Raw genomic sequence first — 17404 nt, forward strand, 5'->3', positions numbered from 1 at the left:
GGAAAAACGTTTTGAACTGTCATCCAACTCGGAATACAAGTCGGAAACTCTGGCTTTTTTCTAGAGCTCTGACCTGAAGATCACCGACGTCATGATTCGACCTTGTTTGTCTTGAAAGCACCATAAATCCAGAGAATGACAGACTTTGATGACAGTATTTGCCCACGAAGGACCGCCACACCACCTTCCTGTTCAAGTGAGCACAGCACAACAACGCTGAGTCCAAAAATGTCTTGCATGCTGCTGCATAAATGATGTAATATGCCAGGGAGATATGTATACTGTAGCTAAGAAAGTAATACTAAGTGTATGTTGTGTAGTAAGATGTTAGTAGCCCATGTGCCTCACCCTAATAATTTGGTCTATTTACCCCACTTAATTTAGCCTACTGTTCTAACTTGGTGGTGCACATGTGGTCTATAACCTGTTTTAGAGAAATGTAATCATTGAATATTGTAAGAGCTTTCATTGTCTGCTTATATGCCCCCTTTATTTATCCTACGGTTCTGACTTGGTGTACAGGGAGAACACAGTAAGAACGTCCCATGTTCTGAATTCTGTTGCTGTACATTTCAAAAGTGCTAAAGAAATAGTTATATTGACTAACGTTACGTCTGTCCTAGCTCGCTCAATGTCTTAATCGAAATTACGGATTGCCTCTTATCCACTTGTCGTCCCCTTATGCCATAGTTTGTACATCTCAATTGTCATTAGAATCCACATTTGTTCAAGCAAGTCAGCCATATCAGCTATGGTTTTTTTAAAGGCAGTAAATTAAAATGAATTAACTGTTTCGCTGCCAGACAAGGCTCCGCTGATAGCCAGTTGTAGCAGTGGTCAGATGCTAGGACTGCTGTTGGGACAGCTTTATGAAGGCCCGAACAGTTTGTGGGCACCATGTCACTGTTATAGTGCAATTAATGCATTGTTTAGTGTTGTTACATCCTAAAATCGCCACTGAATACTTTTTTATTTACAGTTTATACACCCCACATTTATTTATATACTAGATTCTTGGCATAGCTCACTCTATCTACTGCTGTACATAACATTGTTAGTATATCTTGTGTAAATGTATCTGGTGTACATTGGGCTCCCGAGTGCCTCAGTGGCCTAAGTCACTGCATCTCAGTGCTAGAGGCATAACTACAGATCCTGTGAGGAGCCAATAACATAAGCATTTCGCTGAACCCGCTATAGAGTACCACAGTATGAGTCATAATACCCATAAAACCTAGCAGTCAAATAGGGAAATGCTTCCAATTGTTTTTCCACCATTCATTTTTAGAAACACTTCAAATAAGGGCTGTGTTTGGCGTAGGCTTACACTGGCGTGACATTTGATAACCGTGTAAATTTCTCTAGGACAAAGTGACTTTTATCAATATATTTGCCTGTATTATCTGCAAAAAATGAAATGCTAATTAGCTGCTAATGTGGCTATTATAAAGAACTGCAGAAACTGATCTGGATGAGACTGCCAAATCGAGGCAACGGTAAGAATCTCTGGATTAACTATCAAATGTTAGCTAAATGTAGTCATGAATAAATTGGCAACATTTCTTTAAATTAACAATTCTGTGAACTGTCTTGTGCAAGTTTTAAATTGACAATATATGTTCGCAAAGGTTTCAGCTAGAGATGATGTGCAGGAGCTAGCAGGTATTTGTAGTCTTGCATGATGTCTATTTTGATGCCAATTAGCTTTTTTGAATGTGAGAATAAATAGAGCCGAATACATTAACAGTCACCATGTCCGAGAGAGATTTACATTGTTATCAAAACGTCACACCAGGGTAAGCCTACACGCAACACAGCCCTTATTTGAAGTGTTTCTAAAATCCCCTATGGGAAAAATGAATGGTATAAAAAAGATTGGAACCATTTCCCTGATTGACCGCTAGGTTTTATGGGTATTAATGACACCTCCACTGTGGGGTTCAATAACATCTGCTAAACTGTAACTATGCCACCAATAAACTTAGAATTGATATGCATTGTGTAAAATGTGTAACCCTTTAAGCATATTTCCCAAAACATGTTAATGAACTGGAGGTGTAAAAAGATGACTGAAAATATGAACATGGGAATACTGCATATACTGTATTTCACTAATATACACTAGAACAAAGTGTTAACTTATAATGATGACATGTCATGATCACCTGAATGAAAAGCAAAGCATTGGCAGAATGATTACATATGAATCAGACAGATGGAATTGGATTCTCATGTTATGCTTCGGAAAGTATTCAGAACCCTTCACTTTTTCCACATTGTTACGTTACAGCCTTATTCTAAAATGTATTAAATCATTTTTTTCCTCATCAATCTACACACAATACCCAATAATGACAAAGCAAAAACATTTGACGTAAAAAACTGAAATTTTACATTTACATAAGTATTCAGACACTTTACTCAGTACTTTGTTGAAGCACCTTTGGTAGCAATCACAGCATTGTGTCTTCTTGGGTATGACGCTACAAGCTTGGCACGCCTGTATTTGGGGAGTTTCTCCCATTCTTCTCTGCAAATCCTCAAACTGTCAGATTGGATGGGGAGCATTGCTGCACAGCTATTTTCAAGTCTCTCCAGAGATGGCAAATCCAATTGTATTTGTTACATGCGCCGAATACAACAGGTGTAGACCTTACAGTGAAATCCTTACTTACCAACAATGCAGTTTTAAGAAAATACCCCCCCCAAAAAGTAAGAGAGAAGAATAAAAAATAATTAAAGAGCAGCAGTAAATAACAATAGCGGGGCTATATACAGGGGGTAACGGCACAGAGTCAATGTCAATGCGCGGAGGTAATATGTACATGTAGGTAGAGTTATTGAAGTGACTATGCTTGGCCCCTGTGATGCACTGGGCCGTACGCACTACCCTCTGTAGTGCCTTGCAGTCGGAGGCCGAGCAGTTGCCTTACCAGGCAGTGATGCAACCCGTCAGGATGCTCTCGGTGGTACAGCTGTAAAACCTTTTGAGGATCTGAGGACCATTGACAAATATTTTCAGTCTCCTGAGGGGGAATAGGTTTTGTCGTGCCCTCTTCACGACTGTCTTGGTGTGCTTGGATCATGTTAGTTTGTTGGTGATGTGGACACCAAGCTCTCAACCTGCTCCACTACAGCCCCGTCGATGAGAATGGGGGCGTGCTCAGCCCTCCTTTTCCTGTAGTCCACAATCATCTCCTTTGTCTTGATCACATTGAGGGAGAGGGGGTTGTCCTTGAACCACACGGTCAGGTCTCTGACCTCCTCCCTATAGGCTGTCTCATCATTGTCGGTGATCAGGCCTACCACTGTTGTGTCATCAGCAAACATGCCTGTTGTGTCATCAGGAGTCGTGCAGTCATGAGTGAACAGGGAGTACAGGAGGAGGCTGAACACGCACCCCTGAGGGGCCCCCCGTGTTGAGGATCAGCGTGGCGGATGTGTTGTTACCTACCCTTACCACCTGGGGGTGGACTGTCAGGAAGTCCAGGATCCAGTTGCAGAGGTAGGTGTTTAGTCCCAGGGTCCTTAGCTTAGTGATGAGCTTTGAGGGAACTATGGTGTTGAACTCTGAGCTGTAGTAAATTAATAGCATTCTCACATAGGTGTTCCTTTTGTCCAAGTGTGAAAGGGCAGAGATTGCATCATCTGTGGATCTGTTGGTGCAGTATGCAAATTGGAGTGTGTCTAAGGTTTCTGGGATAATGGTGTTGATGTGAGCCATGATCAGCCTTTCAAAGCATTTCATGGCTACAGACGTGAGTGCTACGGGTCGGTAGTCATTTAGGAACGTTACCGTAGTGTTCTTGGGCATGGACTATGGTGGTCTGCTTGAAACATGTTGGTATTACAGACTCAGACAGGGAGAGGTTGAAAATGTCAGTGAAGACACTTGCCAGTTGGTCAGTGCATGCTTGGAGTACACGTCCTGGTAATCCGTCTGGCCCTGCGCCCTTGTGAATGTTGACCTGTTTGAAGGTCTTACTCACATCGGCTGCGGAGAGTGTGATCATTCAGTCGTCCGGAACAGCTGATGCTCTCACGCATGTTTCAGTGTTACTTGCCTCGAAGCGAGCATAGAAGTGATTTAGGCTCGTGTCGTATTGTCTGGTAGGCTCGTGTCACTTGGCAACTCTCGGCTGTGCTTCCCTTTGGTGTCTGTAATAGTTTGCAAGCCCTGCAAAGCTTCAGAGCCGGTGTAGTACGATTCAATCTTAGTCCTATATTGATGCTTTGCCTGTTTGATGGTTCCTCGGAGGGCATAGCGGGATTTCTTATAAGCTTCCGGGTTAGAGTCCCGCTCCTTGAAAGCGGCAGCTCTATCCTTTAGCTCAGTCCGAATGTTGCCTGTAATCCATGGCTTCTGGTTGGGTTATGTACTGTACGTACAATCGCCGTGGGGACGACATCCTCGATGCACTTATTGATAAAGCCAGTGACTGATGTGGTGTACTCCTCAATGCTATCGGAAGAATCGCGGAACATATTCCAGTCTGTGCTAGCAAAGCAGTCCTGTAGTTAGCATCTGCTTCATCTGACCACTTTTTTATATACCTAGTCACTGGTGCTTCATGCGTTAATTTTTGCTTGTAAGCAGGAATCAGGAGAATCTAATTATGGTCAGATTTGCCAAAATGGAGGGCGAAGGAGAGCTTTGTAAGCATCTCTGTGTGTGGAGTAAAGGTGGTCTATAAACATTTTCATCTGGTTGCACATTTAATGTTCTGATAGAAATTAGGTAAAACTGATTTAAGTTTCCCTGCATTATACTCCCCGGCCACTTCTGGATGAGCATTTTCCTGTTTGCTTATGGCGGTATACAGCTTTTAGTGCCAGCATCGGTCTGTGGTGGAATGTAGACAGCTACGAAAAATACAGATAAACTCTCTAGGTAGATAGTGTGGTCTACAGCTTATCATGAGATACTCTACCTCAGGCAAGCAAAACCTTGAGACTTCCTTAAATATCATGCACCAGCTGTTATTCACATATATGCATAGGCCCCCACCCCGTGTCTTACCAGAGGCTGCTGTTCTGTCCTGCCGATGGAGTGTATAACACGCCAGCTGTTTGTTCTTAATGTCGTCGTTCAGCCACGACTCTGTGAAACATAAAATATTACAGTTTTTAATGTCCCGTTGGTAGGATATACGTGCTTTCAGCTTTGTCCCATTTATTTTCCAGCGATTGAACATTAGCTAGCAGGACGGAAGGCAAGTGCAGATTAGCCACTCGTCACCTGATTCTCAAGGCACGCTGATCTTTTTCCACAAAATCTCTGTTTCCTTCTCCAGCGAATCACGGGGATCTGTTGCCTGGTCCGGTTTCTGTAGTAGTATATTCCTCCCATCCGACTCATTGAAGAAGAACTCTTCGTACAGTTTGAGGTGAGCAATCACAGTTCTAATGTCCAGACGCTATTTTCGGTCATAAGAGACGGTAGCAGCAACATTATGTATAAAACAAGTTATGAACATCATGAAAAAACAAACAAAATAGCATGGTTGGTTAAGAGCCGATAAGACGGCAGCCCTCCTCTCCGGCGCCATTGTAACAATGCTCGATCGGGTTGAAGTCCGGGCTCTGGCTGGGCCACTCAAGGACATTCAGAGACTTGTCCCGAAGCCAATCCTGCTTTGTCTTGGCTGTGTGGTCATTGTCCTGTTGGAAGGTGAACCTTCACCCCAGTCTGAGGTCCTGGGTGATCTGGAGCAGGTTTTCATCAAGGATCTCTCTGTACTTTGCTCCGTTGATCTTTGCCTCAACCCTGGCTAGTCTCCCAGTCCCTGCTGCTGAAAAATATCCCCACACCATGATGCTGCCATCACCATGCTTCACCGTAGGGATGGTGTCATGTTTCTTCCAGACGTGACGCTGGTTTTTGCTCAGACATGCACTGTCAACTGTGGGACCTTATATAGACAGGTTTGTGCCTTTGCAAATCATGTCCAATCAATTGAATTTACTACAGGTGGACTCCAATCAAGTTGTAGAAACATTTCAAGGATGACCAATGGAAACAGGATGCACCTGAGCTCAATTTCAAGTCTCATAGCAAAGTGTCTGAATACTTATGTAAATAAGATATGTGTTTTATTTGTAATACATTTGCACAAATTTCTAAAATCCTGTTTTTGCTTTGTCATTATAGGGTATTGTGTGAAGATAGCTGAGGATTAAAAAAAAAATTTTTTTTAGAATAAGGCTGTAACGTAACATAAAAATACTTTCCAAAGGCACAGTATACGCAACATGCAAAAATGTAAACGCTTTTACTGAGTTACAGTTCATAGAAGGGAATCAATCAATTAAAAATAAATTCTTTAGGCCCTAATCTATATATTTCACATAACTGGGCAGGGGCCGGCCATGGGTGGGCCTGGGAGAGCATAGGCCCACCCACTTGGGAGCCAGGTCCATCCACTGGAGAGCCAGGCCCGGCAAATCAGAATGAGTTTTTCCCCACAAAAGGGCTTCATTCCAGACAGAAATACTCCTGAGCAACATCCCCCCCCTCCACATCCTCAGACGATCCCGCAGGTGAAGAAGCCGGATGTGGAGGTCCTGGGCTGTCGTGGCTACACGTGGTCTTCTGTTGTGCGGCCAGTTGGATGTACTGCTGCCAAATTGTCTACAATTTTGTTGGAGGCGGTTTATGGTAGAGGAATTAACATTAAATACTCAGGCAACAGCTCTGTTGGACATTCCTGCAGTCATTATGTCAATCAAAACTTGAGACATCTGTGGCCTTGCGTTGTGTGATAAAACTGCACGTTTTGGTGGCCTTTTATTGTCCCCAGCATAAGGTGCACCTGTGTAATGATCATGCTGTTTAATCAGCTTCTTGATATGCCACACCTGTCAGGTGGATGGATAATCTTGGCAAATGAGAAATGCTCACTAACAGGGATGTAAACAAATTTGTGCTCAACATTTTTGAGAAATATGCTTTTTGTGCGTATGGAATATTTCTGGGATCTTTTATTTCAGCTCATGAAAAATTTGACCAACACTTTAAATGTTGCATTTATATTTTTGTTCAGTATAGATAGTAATTAGGTGCTTACAGTTGTCTTATTTCACACATAGGCTACAAATGTTTATTGGATGTTTTTTTGCATATCCCATTCCCACTGAGAGTGGAGTCATAGCCTGGGATTAGCCATTATTGACAGCGACCCTGGAGCAATTAGGGTTAAGTGGGCTCCCGAGTGGCGCAACGGTCTAAGGCACAACTTAGTGCTAGAGGCGTCACTAGAGACCCTGGTTTGATTCCAGGCTGTATCACAGCCTCTCGTGATTGGGAGTCCCATAGGGCGGCGCACAATTGGCCCAGCGTTGGTTAGGGTTTGGCCGGGGTAGGGCGTCATTGTAAATAAGAATTTGTTCTTAACTGACTTGCCTAGTTAAATAAAGGTTAAATAAAAAAGTGAAGAGCACATCGAAACTTTTCCCCCTAGTCAGCTCGGGGATAGAACCAGCGGCCTTTCGCTTACTTGGCCAACGCTCTTAACCGCTAAACTAACCGCCGCACTTATGCGCAATAATTTCACTCAACTGGGGAAACCACATGTACAGTAATATAGCTGTGATGAACTGCAAGTCTGGTTATATATTTTTACGAATTCGTCTACCACTAGGGGGCGGCACCCTTTCCCCTTGGTTTCCCACATCCGCGTGCCCTCTTATTATACTTCCGCTGAAGCGCTTGTATAGTCCTCTTCTACCAGCCCGATTCAACATGGTGGGTACTTCAACATTTACAACCCCTCTAAATCTATCGTAATCCTCCGTTTTTTTACTAGCCATAATGGTATTTATCTCTAGAATAGTGAAATGGTGTATGTATTACTCAATCGCAGTGACATATTGCGTTAGGATGCCCTTCCTGGCAGACTTTATGAACAATATGAGGGTTCTCCGAGATGCTAACGGAAGAAGCATTATGCTAGCATTTGGCTGCACATGAACAACCACGTTTTCCATGTCTTGATTTGATTACAATCAGTAGAGAACTGGCCATGCCTTTAATATTGTACACATTATCCGCAGGGTGGTTAGTGGTGTAGGACGTTGGTTTCAGCTGTTTGTAAGAAATACATTTTGTTCCGTGATACTGATTAGCATAGCTAGCTGATTGCGAAATCATCCTACTAGCTAATTAACCATCGCTGGTCTGTTTTCCCAATGTAGGGTACCCATTGTTTCTGACTTACTCACCGGTGTAGTTAATCGTGAGATCCATTTACTAGCATGTAGGTAGTTGGCTAGGTAGTCAATCTGCGCAAAGTTGCTAGCTCGTTAGTATTAGGTACGACCTTGTATGTTAGATCCAAATGTAGCTTGCCTGGTCATGCCAGCCGTTGGTATACTTATACCTCCTAAAATGTCAACCGCTTTTGAAATGTAATTTACGTTGAACCCTGTATCGAAAGTGGCTATGGCTTTGATTTAAGTGGCCAGGTCATTGATAGTACAGGAAAAGTGAATTGAGGGGCTTTCCCGTGTTCGATGGGTCCTAAGTCCCTACCGAACCCTGGTTTTCTCAGATATTTTAAATTCATAAAATGTAAGCCCATTTAGGAGATGAGAATAACCTAGTCATTTGCACAACTCCTTTGTTCCACAGGGACGAGTCAGGACCAAGACGGTGAAAAAAGCCGCCCGGGTCATCATTGAGAAGTACTACACCCGGCTGGGAAATGACTTCCACACCAACAAGAGGGTGTGTGAAGAGATCGCTATCATCCCCAGCAAGAAGCTGCGCAACAAGATCGCTGGGTGAGTCTGGTTTCTTTAGCTTTATTGTCTCTAATAGCCAAGCGGACTCGAACCTCGGCGGCATATATAAAGCTTGTCTGAGGTCAAGCAGCAGATGTTGCGTAGACAACGCTGTACAGCAACGTTCAACCAACCGTGGGGATATTTTCTTTGTTCTCAATTTGGAGTCTCCTGGGTCTAGTTTCAGGTGTAGCCAGCAGATCCGACACCTTACGCTTGCTCACAGCTGCACTACAGGGTCAGACCCGCAATTTTTAAAATTAAGTCACCACGGAGCCAGCACGAGACATGGCTCGGAAAACGTACCGCAATCATGGATGAGAAATGCGTTGTACTCTGAATTGTCCTGTTATTCCAACTGTTATACTGAGAAGATGAAATGACTGCTTGTTTTTCTGGAAACTGCCCTTTTCATCCTCATGATAGGTAGCAGAAGCCACAGCAGCCATTTTGGGATGTCGGTGTCAGCTAATTGGCTCCTTTGCTTTTTTTCAATGTTGAAGTATCTCATTAATTTCATATTTATTGAATCAAATTTATTTATAAAGCCCTTACATCAGCTGTGGTCACAAAATGCTGTACAGAAACCCAGCCTAACCCCCCAAACAGCAAGCAATGCAGGTGTAGAAGCACGGTGGCTAGGAAAAACTCCCTAGAAAGGCCGAAACCTAGAGAGGAACCAGGCTATGAGGGGTGGCCAGTCCTCTTCTGGCTGTGCCTGGTGGAGATGATAACAGAACATGGCCAAGATGTTCAAATGTTCATAGATGACCAGCATGGTCAAATAATAATAATCACAGTGGTGCAACAGGTCAGCACCTCAGGAGTAAATGTCAGTTGGCTTTTCATAGCCGATCATTCAGAGTATCTCTACCGCTACTGCTGTCTCTATAAAGAGTTGAAAACAGCAGGTCTGGGACAGGTAGCAGGTCAGGGTTCCATAGCCACAGGCAGAACAGTTGAAACTGGAGCAGCAGCACGGCCAGGTGGACTGGGACAGCATGGAGTCATCAGGCCAGGTAGTCTCAGATCCTCCGAGAAAGATGTTTCATATGACATGTACTATGCTGCACTTCAATCGGGTTGTATTTCAAAACACTACTAATAGCATGGCTTGGAGGGAGTTATTGATTCTATCATATCCCTGACCTAGCTGATTATTGCTAGTTTGCCACCTAAAACTCTATATCGAAAGTGACTATGGTACAACTGTTACCATAGTCATTGATGTTACGGGAATTGTGACTGAAATATTTCCCCATGTTTGTTGGAATACCTTTTCCTGTCAAACCCTGTCTTTCAAACATCTTTCTCGTCCGCAACAACCTAAACTTGAGTGAAACCTAATTATCATGCTAGACTAGTTTTCAGTGATCTAGCATAAATATTTGTTTGAACCCATGGTCTGATCTAATGCTGTTACAATTGTGATGTTGTACATGAATTAACAGAATTCTGGTTTGTGCTCTTAGGTATGTGACCCATCTGATGAAGCGCATCCAGAGGGGTCCCGTCAGAGGCATCTCCATCAAGCTGCAGGAGGAGGAGAGGGAGAGGAGGGACAACTACGTCCCAGAGGTAAGTGTCCCCACCCACACTTCTGAGCATCAGAGCACAGTGCATCTATACTTGCTGGCACCGCAAAGGTTGTGGGTTCGATTCCCACAGGCATCACATACAACAAAAAGGTATGCATTAACTGAACTATATGTTGGTTTGGTTAATCAGTGGCATATGTTTCTTGATAAGTCTTGATGGCAATGGACTAAACACATTATTTATTGATGCATCACAAGCATCAATAAATAATGTGTTTAGTCCATTGCCATCAAGATCTGGGTGGTGTGCTTATCAATTTAATGGGCTCTATAGGCATGCCTTGCTGATGTGTGCATGTTTGATTTGCTGTCCAGTAAGGAGTTGTATTGCTGTGTCCTTACCTGCGAACAGTCATGATTAAAGCTATGCAGGTTTCTACTTTGCCTTGGCACGTAAAGATGCATCCATAAGCTGCTTTGGGTCATCATTTATCTCCTTTATTTGCTGCCATTGGTTATCTTTAGTGTATAGTTGGGATGTGAAATACCTTTTTTGAGTCAGTCAAATATCATTCTTTGATTTGCCCTGTATCGAAAGTGACTATGGCATGACTTTTGCCATAGTCATTGATAGTACAGGAATAGTGATCTTGAAAGCTTTTCCCGTGTTTGTTGGAATACTGGTTCCTGTCAAACCCTGTATCTTTCAAACAATGTGGTAACATCGTAAACCCAGACCTGCCAACTTGCACGCATTTTGCGTTCCAACTACGCAATTCTCTGTCCAGGTACGAGATCCGAGTTAAAAGTACGCAGAAATGAATAGGGCCTGATTTATTTATTTTTATATATATTTTAATAAAATATTTACTCAGCGGATTTAACATCCCGATTCTCAAGCTGCAACACAGACATGTACGGAGTTGTCAACGGACATGGAGATTAATACATCATTATTCAACGTAGCTACCCCGTGTCTGCCCCTCCTGTTGTGATGCTGAGTTTGCCAACTATCAGCTGTATGTAAACACATGGACAAATCCCTTTCACTATGTGTGTTGTGGAAAGGTAAACACTAATTGTTTCAAGCAAACGTAAGATGGAGATTCGTTGGACTCTAAAGTGCCAGCAGTTCACTCGCATTTCTAGTGAAAGAAATTAAATGCAAATACGAAAAATAACTGGTCGTATTTGTGCGAGTGTGATATACATTTAATTCTGCGTCCCATTAGTTGTGTTTTCGACATAACATTACGTGGATCACGCAACCTAATAGATTGTAACTGTAATTATGAGCCACGTCACAAAGCATTACAAAAGTATAATAAGAAATAAATATAAACGTCTTGGCATTAAATGGAGTCTGAGTGCAGACTGCGAACGAATATTCAGTCTCGTTTCCAAGAACAAAACCCAGTACTGACGTGCTGAGTGCCCTCATTACCAAGAAGGTTTCAATGGTTGCCAGAGGAACTGTTTGCCACGGAGAAGTCTACCCTGATGTCCTGCTGCGGAAGGTTCAATCTGCTAGCTACCAGGCAAATGTGTCGAAATAATTTCCTGGACATTTGAAGGTCTCCAGAAGATTTGTTCTCACCCACTGTTTCCTATCATAGCTTTTTCGTTTTTATGAATAACATGTTTATTTGATGCTCTGCTTCAAACATTTGGCATATCAGAGTAAATATTTTTATTGTGGATAAGACATTTGTACATTTTGTTTTAATAAATTTGTACATTTTAATTAATAAAATTAAACTCCAATAATAAAGGCCCTTGGTGTGTTCTTTCTAATTAGAAAGAACTTAGTGACTTTTACATATGTGTGAATGGAATGCGGTCAAGAAAGTATTCCAACCATATATAGACTTGATTTGGTACAATTTTATATTTGCGATAAGACTCATAAACAGCGTGCGGGGGGGGAAAGAAAATCCCAATTTGTCACGCGTGTCTGGTACTCTAAAAAGTTGGCAGGCCTGTAACCATTGCCCCAGGCAGCCAGTAACTGTACGCTCTGTTGAATTGATGTATTTCACTGTTGCCAGTTTACTATGCACACTATTACTAATGTGTTTGGACAGTGTTGACATAATGCATTACCACTCTAACTTAACTTTTCTGTTTACAGGTTTCTGCTCTTGACCAGGAGATCATAGAGGTGGACCCTGACACCAAGGAGATGCTCAAACTACTGGTAAGTCCCTCACAGGCAGTTACGTTTGGTGTCTTCATGATGAATAAACACTACCTGATCCAAAGTATGTGGACACCTGCTTGTGTATGGAACTCGCTTTGTGCACAGTGGCATTGTCATGCTGAAACAGGAAAGGGCCTTCCCCAAACGGTTGCCACAAAGTTCGAAGCACAGATTCGTCTAGAATGTCATTGTTTGCTGTAGCGTTAAGATTTCCCTTCACTGGAATTAAGGGGCCTAGCCCGACCCATGAAAAACAGCCCCAGACCAGATCCTCATCCACCAAACTTTACAGTTGGCACTATGCTTTCAGGCAGTTAGCCTTCTCCTGGCATCCGCCAAACCCAGATTAGTCTGTCGGACTGCCAGATGGTGAAGCATGATTCATCACTCCAGAGAACGCTTTTGCACTGCGCCAGAGTCAAATTGGCGGCGAGCTTTACACCACTCAAGCCGATGCTTGGCATGGTGATTTTAGGCTTGTGTGTGGCTGCTCGGCCATGGAAACCCATTTCATGAAGCTCCCGACGAACAGTTCTTGTGCTGATGTTGCTTCCAGAGGCAGTTTGGAACTCTGTAGTGAGTGTTGCAACCGAGGACAGGAGATTAAAATTAAAATAACAAGCTTCAGCACTCGGCGGTCCTGTTCTGTGAGCTTGTGTGGCCTACCACTTCGCAACTGAGCCGTTGTCGCGCTTAGACGTTTCCACTTCACAAAAACAGCACTTAGTTTACAGGGGCAGCTCTGGTAGGGCATAAATTTGACACACTGACTTGTTGGAAAGGTGGCATCCTATGATGGTGCCACGTTGAAAGTCACTGAGCTCTGTTCAGTAAGGCCATTCTACTGCCAATGTTTGTCTGTGGAGATTGCATGGCTTTGTACTCAATTTTATACACCAGTCAGCAAAGGGTGTGGCTGAAATAGCCAAATCAACTCATTTAAAGGGGTGTCCACATACACAAGTATGTTTAGCCTTAAGATAACACCATGGCTTAAACCCTGTATCGAAAGTGACTATGGCATGACTTGCCATAGTCATTGATAGTACAGGAACAGTGACTTTGAAAAATTTTCCCGTGTTTGTTGGAATACCGGTTCCTGTCAAACCCTGTATTCAACATCTTCCACAATCTTAACTTCAGGGTGAAACTACTCACCGATAAGAGACCAGGCTTCTGTGGTTTACATCGTTAGCATGAACTTGTGGTGTATTCTGGTGGTTACTTGATGGTGAAATTGAATTTTATTTTTCTCTTTCCTCCAGGACTTCGGCAGTCTGTCCAACCTGCAGGTCACCCAGCCAACTGTCGGAATGAACTTCAAGACACCCAGAGGAGTCTAGGCATTTGTAATATATCTCTTAATAAATACAAAATGTACAAAAAAAGCAATGAGTCTCCTAGTGGTCTTGCTGTTTAGAACAAGTAGATGCGTATGCTAGGTTGATGGAAATGTTAATTGGATAAGCGCTTGGTCCTCATGTCCTTGACTCAATTGAACTGTAATTTCAGGCTTTGTGCAATAAAGTTTAGTTCCTATACTATAGAGCATTTGGAAAGTATACAGACCCCACAACTTTTTCCATATTTTGTTACATTACAGCCTTATTCTAAAGTGGATTCAATAGTTTTTTGTTTTTTTTATCTACATGCAATAACCCCATAATGACAAAGCAAAAAACGTTTTTTTATAAGTGTTGCAAATGTATTAAAATATCATATATACATAAGTATTCAGACCCTTTACTCAGTACTTTGTTGAAGTGCCTTTGGCAGGTATGACGCTACAAGCTTGGCACACCTGTATTGGGAGTTTCTCCCATACCTCTGCAGATTCTCACAAGCTCTGTCAGGTTGGATGGGGAGCGTCACTGCAGAGCTATTTGCATCTCTTGAGAGATGTTCGATCAGGTTCAAGTTCGGGCTCTGGCTGGGCCATGCAAGGACATTGATACTTGTCTAGGGTTCCCACGGGTCCTTGAAAGTTTGTGAATTTGAGAGAGAAAATCAAGGCCTTAAGTTTTTGAAAATAGACATGGGTCATTGAAAGTGCTTGAATTTATACATTTTTGGAAGAATAGAAATTGCAGTTATTAGATTATTTTTTTTTTTACGTCAGTAATGGGCTACGTTCCGCTGTCTGTATGTGTCCTTGTTTCACGCGCCACCTGCCCGGAGAAAGTGCGACGGTCACGTGCATGAGTTATTAAACAGCGGCAAGTAAGCGAGAAAGCTAACGTTAAGCGAAACTTAAGCTATGCCTGGAAATGTCAATTCCTGGGCACGTGGCTCTCCAAAGACATTTACAAAGACTGGCTTGTTGAAGATCCGCGGGACATCCATATGGCCCGATGCAGAGCCTGCAGCAAATCAACAAAAGATCACGCCATGGGCGAAGCAGCTGCGACGAGCCATGCTGCTGATGATTCACACATGACGGCACTCCACAAGTTAAAAGCGGTTATGTCCTACCCCTGGTAACATGTAGAAAGGAATACAACAACCATACTTAGTTAATAACGTTAATTAGTTAGCTAGATTATTCCGTCTCTTCGTGGTTTGGTAAATTAACTTTTAACGTTACAGAATTATTCGGTCAAATTAACGTTTGCTATGTTTGTAGCTAACGTTATCTAGAAGCCTCAATTCTCCCACAATCACCTATCGTGCTAGCTAGCTAACATTAGCTAAGTTGTTAACGTTACGTTAGCCAACTTGCGGCAACCAGAGCTGGACAGTGAACATTTGAAATAAATGACAGTTTTCTAACGTTAGCTGAAAGTTTACGTTTAGTTAAAGGACGTTCACTAGAGTTGTTAGTGACAACGTTTAATGACTAATGCTAGCTAACGTTAGCCAGCTAGCTAGTCGTTCATCAGACTTGGAGACTTATTTTCCTACAGCTCCCAATCAATTGAACTATGTGGAAAAGTCATCATCTACATCACCACCTAGACAATCTTCTACAACTACTACCACATTCACCACCACAAGACAGTCCGTCTTAACTGGCGTTCCCAAAGAGGACACATTGTGGTGTCTGAATATGATCGAGTGTCTACTCTTTCCACTCTAGTGAACGCACGGGTGAGTGGCATGGTTTATAAACTGTCACCTGTAACATTACATTAGTTTTAGGAACATGTTATGTTTTTTTTCATATTTCATATTCTCTCTCTGTAACACACATTCACACACAGGCTAGAAACAGAAATAAGTGTTTGATTTAAACATCTTTTAGTTTTTTTTTACTCCTTAGGTGTGCTGTTCTCAGAGATGTTCCCAGACAGTGCAATAGCCAAGACCTCAACATGTGGGGCAACAAAGTCCAGCTATTTGTGCACACATGGCTTGGCTCTTCATTTCAAGCACTTGTCTAAAAAACAGTCTGCTGGGGAGGAGGACTATGTACTTCTCTTTGATGAGCCTTAACAGAAAAACACAGTCAAAGCAGTGTGACTTTCATGTCCGTTTATGGGATGAGGACAAAGTTGTAACGAGATTTTATGATTCTAAATTTGTGGGACATGCGACTGCGTTGTACCTTAAAGCTGTCTATGAGAAGAGCACCGAAGATCTACCAAAGAAAAACATGGTTCAGATCTCCATGGATGGACCAAATGTAAATTGGTCATTTTACTCAAAGGTTGAGAAGTCCCTCCTAGATTTTGATGTACACCTTATAAACATTGGCAGTTGCGGTCTCCATATTGTACGTGGAGCATTTCAGAAGGGAGTAGAAGAGACAGAGTGGGAAGTCGACAGTGTACTGCATGCTATGTACCAACTTCTGAAGGATACTCCAGCCCGCAGGGAGGACTGCTTTAACATCATCAGATACCCCAATGCCACTTAAGTTTTGCAAGACACGGTGGGTTGAAAATGCGCCCATGCTTGAAAGAGCTTTAGAGTTTTTACCCCATATGGCAACATATGTGAAGGCTGTAGAGAAGAGAGGTCCAAATGCAGGCACAAAGTCCTTTGAGGTGATTCAGGAGGCCGTTAAGGACCCTCATGACAGCAAAACTGAATTTCATCTTGTCAGTGAGCAAAGAAGTGACACCATTTCTCACACGCTACCAGACCGATAAGCCCATGGTGCCATTTCTCTCTACAGACTTGTTCAAGGTGCTTAAGAGCTTGATGAGCAGATTAATTAAGCCAGACCTCATGAAAGAAGCGAAGACCCCTCAAAAACATATTGATGTCGAGGTGAGACAGTCATCCAATCACATCGACTCTTCACATGTCGACTTGGGCTTTGTTACTCAAAGAATTGTGAGAGACTTGTCCGCAGGGAAGAAAATTGGACAGAAAACATTGCTGGACTTCAAAATCGCTTGCAAGAAGTGTATGCTCACAACTGTTTACAAACTCATTGAGAAATTTCCATTGAAGTACTCTCTGTTCTCACATCTTTTATTTTGGATCCAAGGGAAATGGCAGGCACAAAAAGAAAGATGCTGTGTACAGCAAAATTGAAGAAGGCCCTGACCTACCTTGTAAATAGTCATCGGGTGAAGGAAGAAGATTGTGATGACATCATTCGACAATACTCACATTTTATTGATGACATTGTCCAGGCCCAACACTCAGAGTTTGTAAACTTTGATCCTGTCCAAGACAGATTGGACACATTTTTACATCAGTATATGTCAAAGGACAAAGAGCTCATAAATCTATGGAGACTTTGCCGCCAACTCCTCTCACTGTCACACAGGCAAGCCTCAGTAGAGCGCGCATTCTCCATCAATCGGCAGATTGAAGTGGAGAACTTGAAAGAAGATTCATATGTAGCACAGAGATGTATAGTTGACCACATAAGAGCTGTGGGTGGCATACATAATGTGTGCATTGACAGACCGCCGCTTATGTCAGTGGCATC

At 42.7% G+C, this 17404-nt stretch overlaps 1 protein-coding gene and 4 non-coding genes across 5 annotated transcripts; all 5 read left to right on the forward strand.

The window, feature by feature from the left end:
* Positions 1–8386: 8386 nt before the first annotated feature.
* LOC120065914 (40S ribosomal protein S17-like) lies at positions 8387–13911 on the forward strand. Its single transcript, XM_039016957.1, has 5 exons — positions 8387–8406; positions 8602–8781; positions 10254–10359; positions 12451–12516; positions 13785–13911. The coding sequence occupies exons 1-5, from the start codon at positions 8387–8389 to the stop codon at positions 13860–13862; spliced, it is 450 nt and encodes a 149-aa protein (XP_038872885.1). The 3' UTR covers positions 13863–13911.
* Positions 8422–8552, forward strand: LOC120066861. Its single transcript, XR_005478841.1, has one exon. It is a non-coding gene; the product is annotated as a small nucleolar RNA SNORA71 (small nucleolar RNA).
* LOC120066862 lies at positions 9963–10087 on the forward strand. Its single transcript, XR_005478842.1, has one exon. It is a non-coding gene; the product is annotated as a small nucleolar RNA SNORA71 (small nucleolar RNA).
* On the forward strand, positions 10904–11032 carry LOC120066859. Its single transcript, XR_005478839.1, has one exon. It is a non-coding gene; the product is annotated as a small nucleolar RNA SNORA71 (small nucleolar RNA).
* On the forward strand, positions 13518–13640 carry LOC120066860. Its single transcript, XR_005478840.1, has one exon. It is a non-coding gene; the product is annotated as a small nucleolar RNA SNORA71 (small nucleolar RNA).
* Positions 13912–17404: the final 3493 nt, after the last annotated feature.

This window comes from Salvelinus namaycush, chromosome 21 (assembly GCF_016432855.1).
Source record: "Salvelinus namaycush isolate Seneca chromosome 21, SaNama_1.0, whole genome shotgun sequence".
NCBI classification, from domain to species: Eukaryota; Metazoa; Chordata; class Actinopteri; order Salmoniformes; family Salmonidae; genus Salvelinus; species Salvelinus namaycush.

Excerpts from the sequence above, each read along its gene's own strand:
- LOC120065914 (XM_039016957.1), top strand. The coding sequence starts at position 8,387 with ATGTCAACCGCTTTTGAAAT. Across the intron at positions 8,407-8,601 it reads ATGTCAACCGCTTTTGAAAT|TCATTTGCACAACTCCTTTG; the intron begins GTAATTTACGTT and ends AGAATAACCTAG. Across the intron at positions 10,360-12,450 it reads GGGACAACTACGTCCCAGAG|GTTTCTGCTCTTGACCAGGA; the intron begins GTAAGTGTCCCC and ends TTCTGTTTACAG.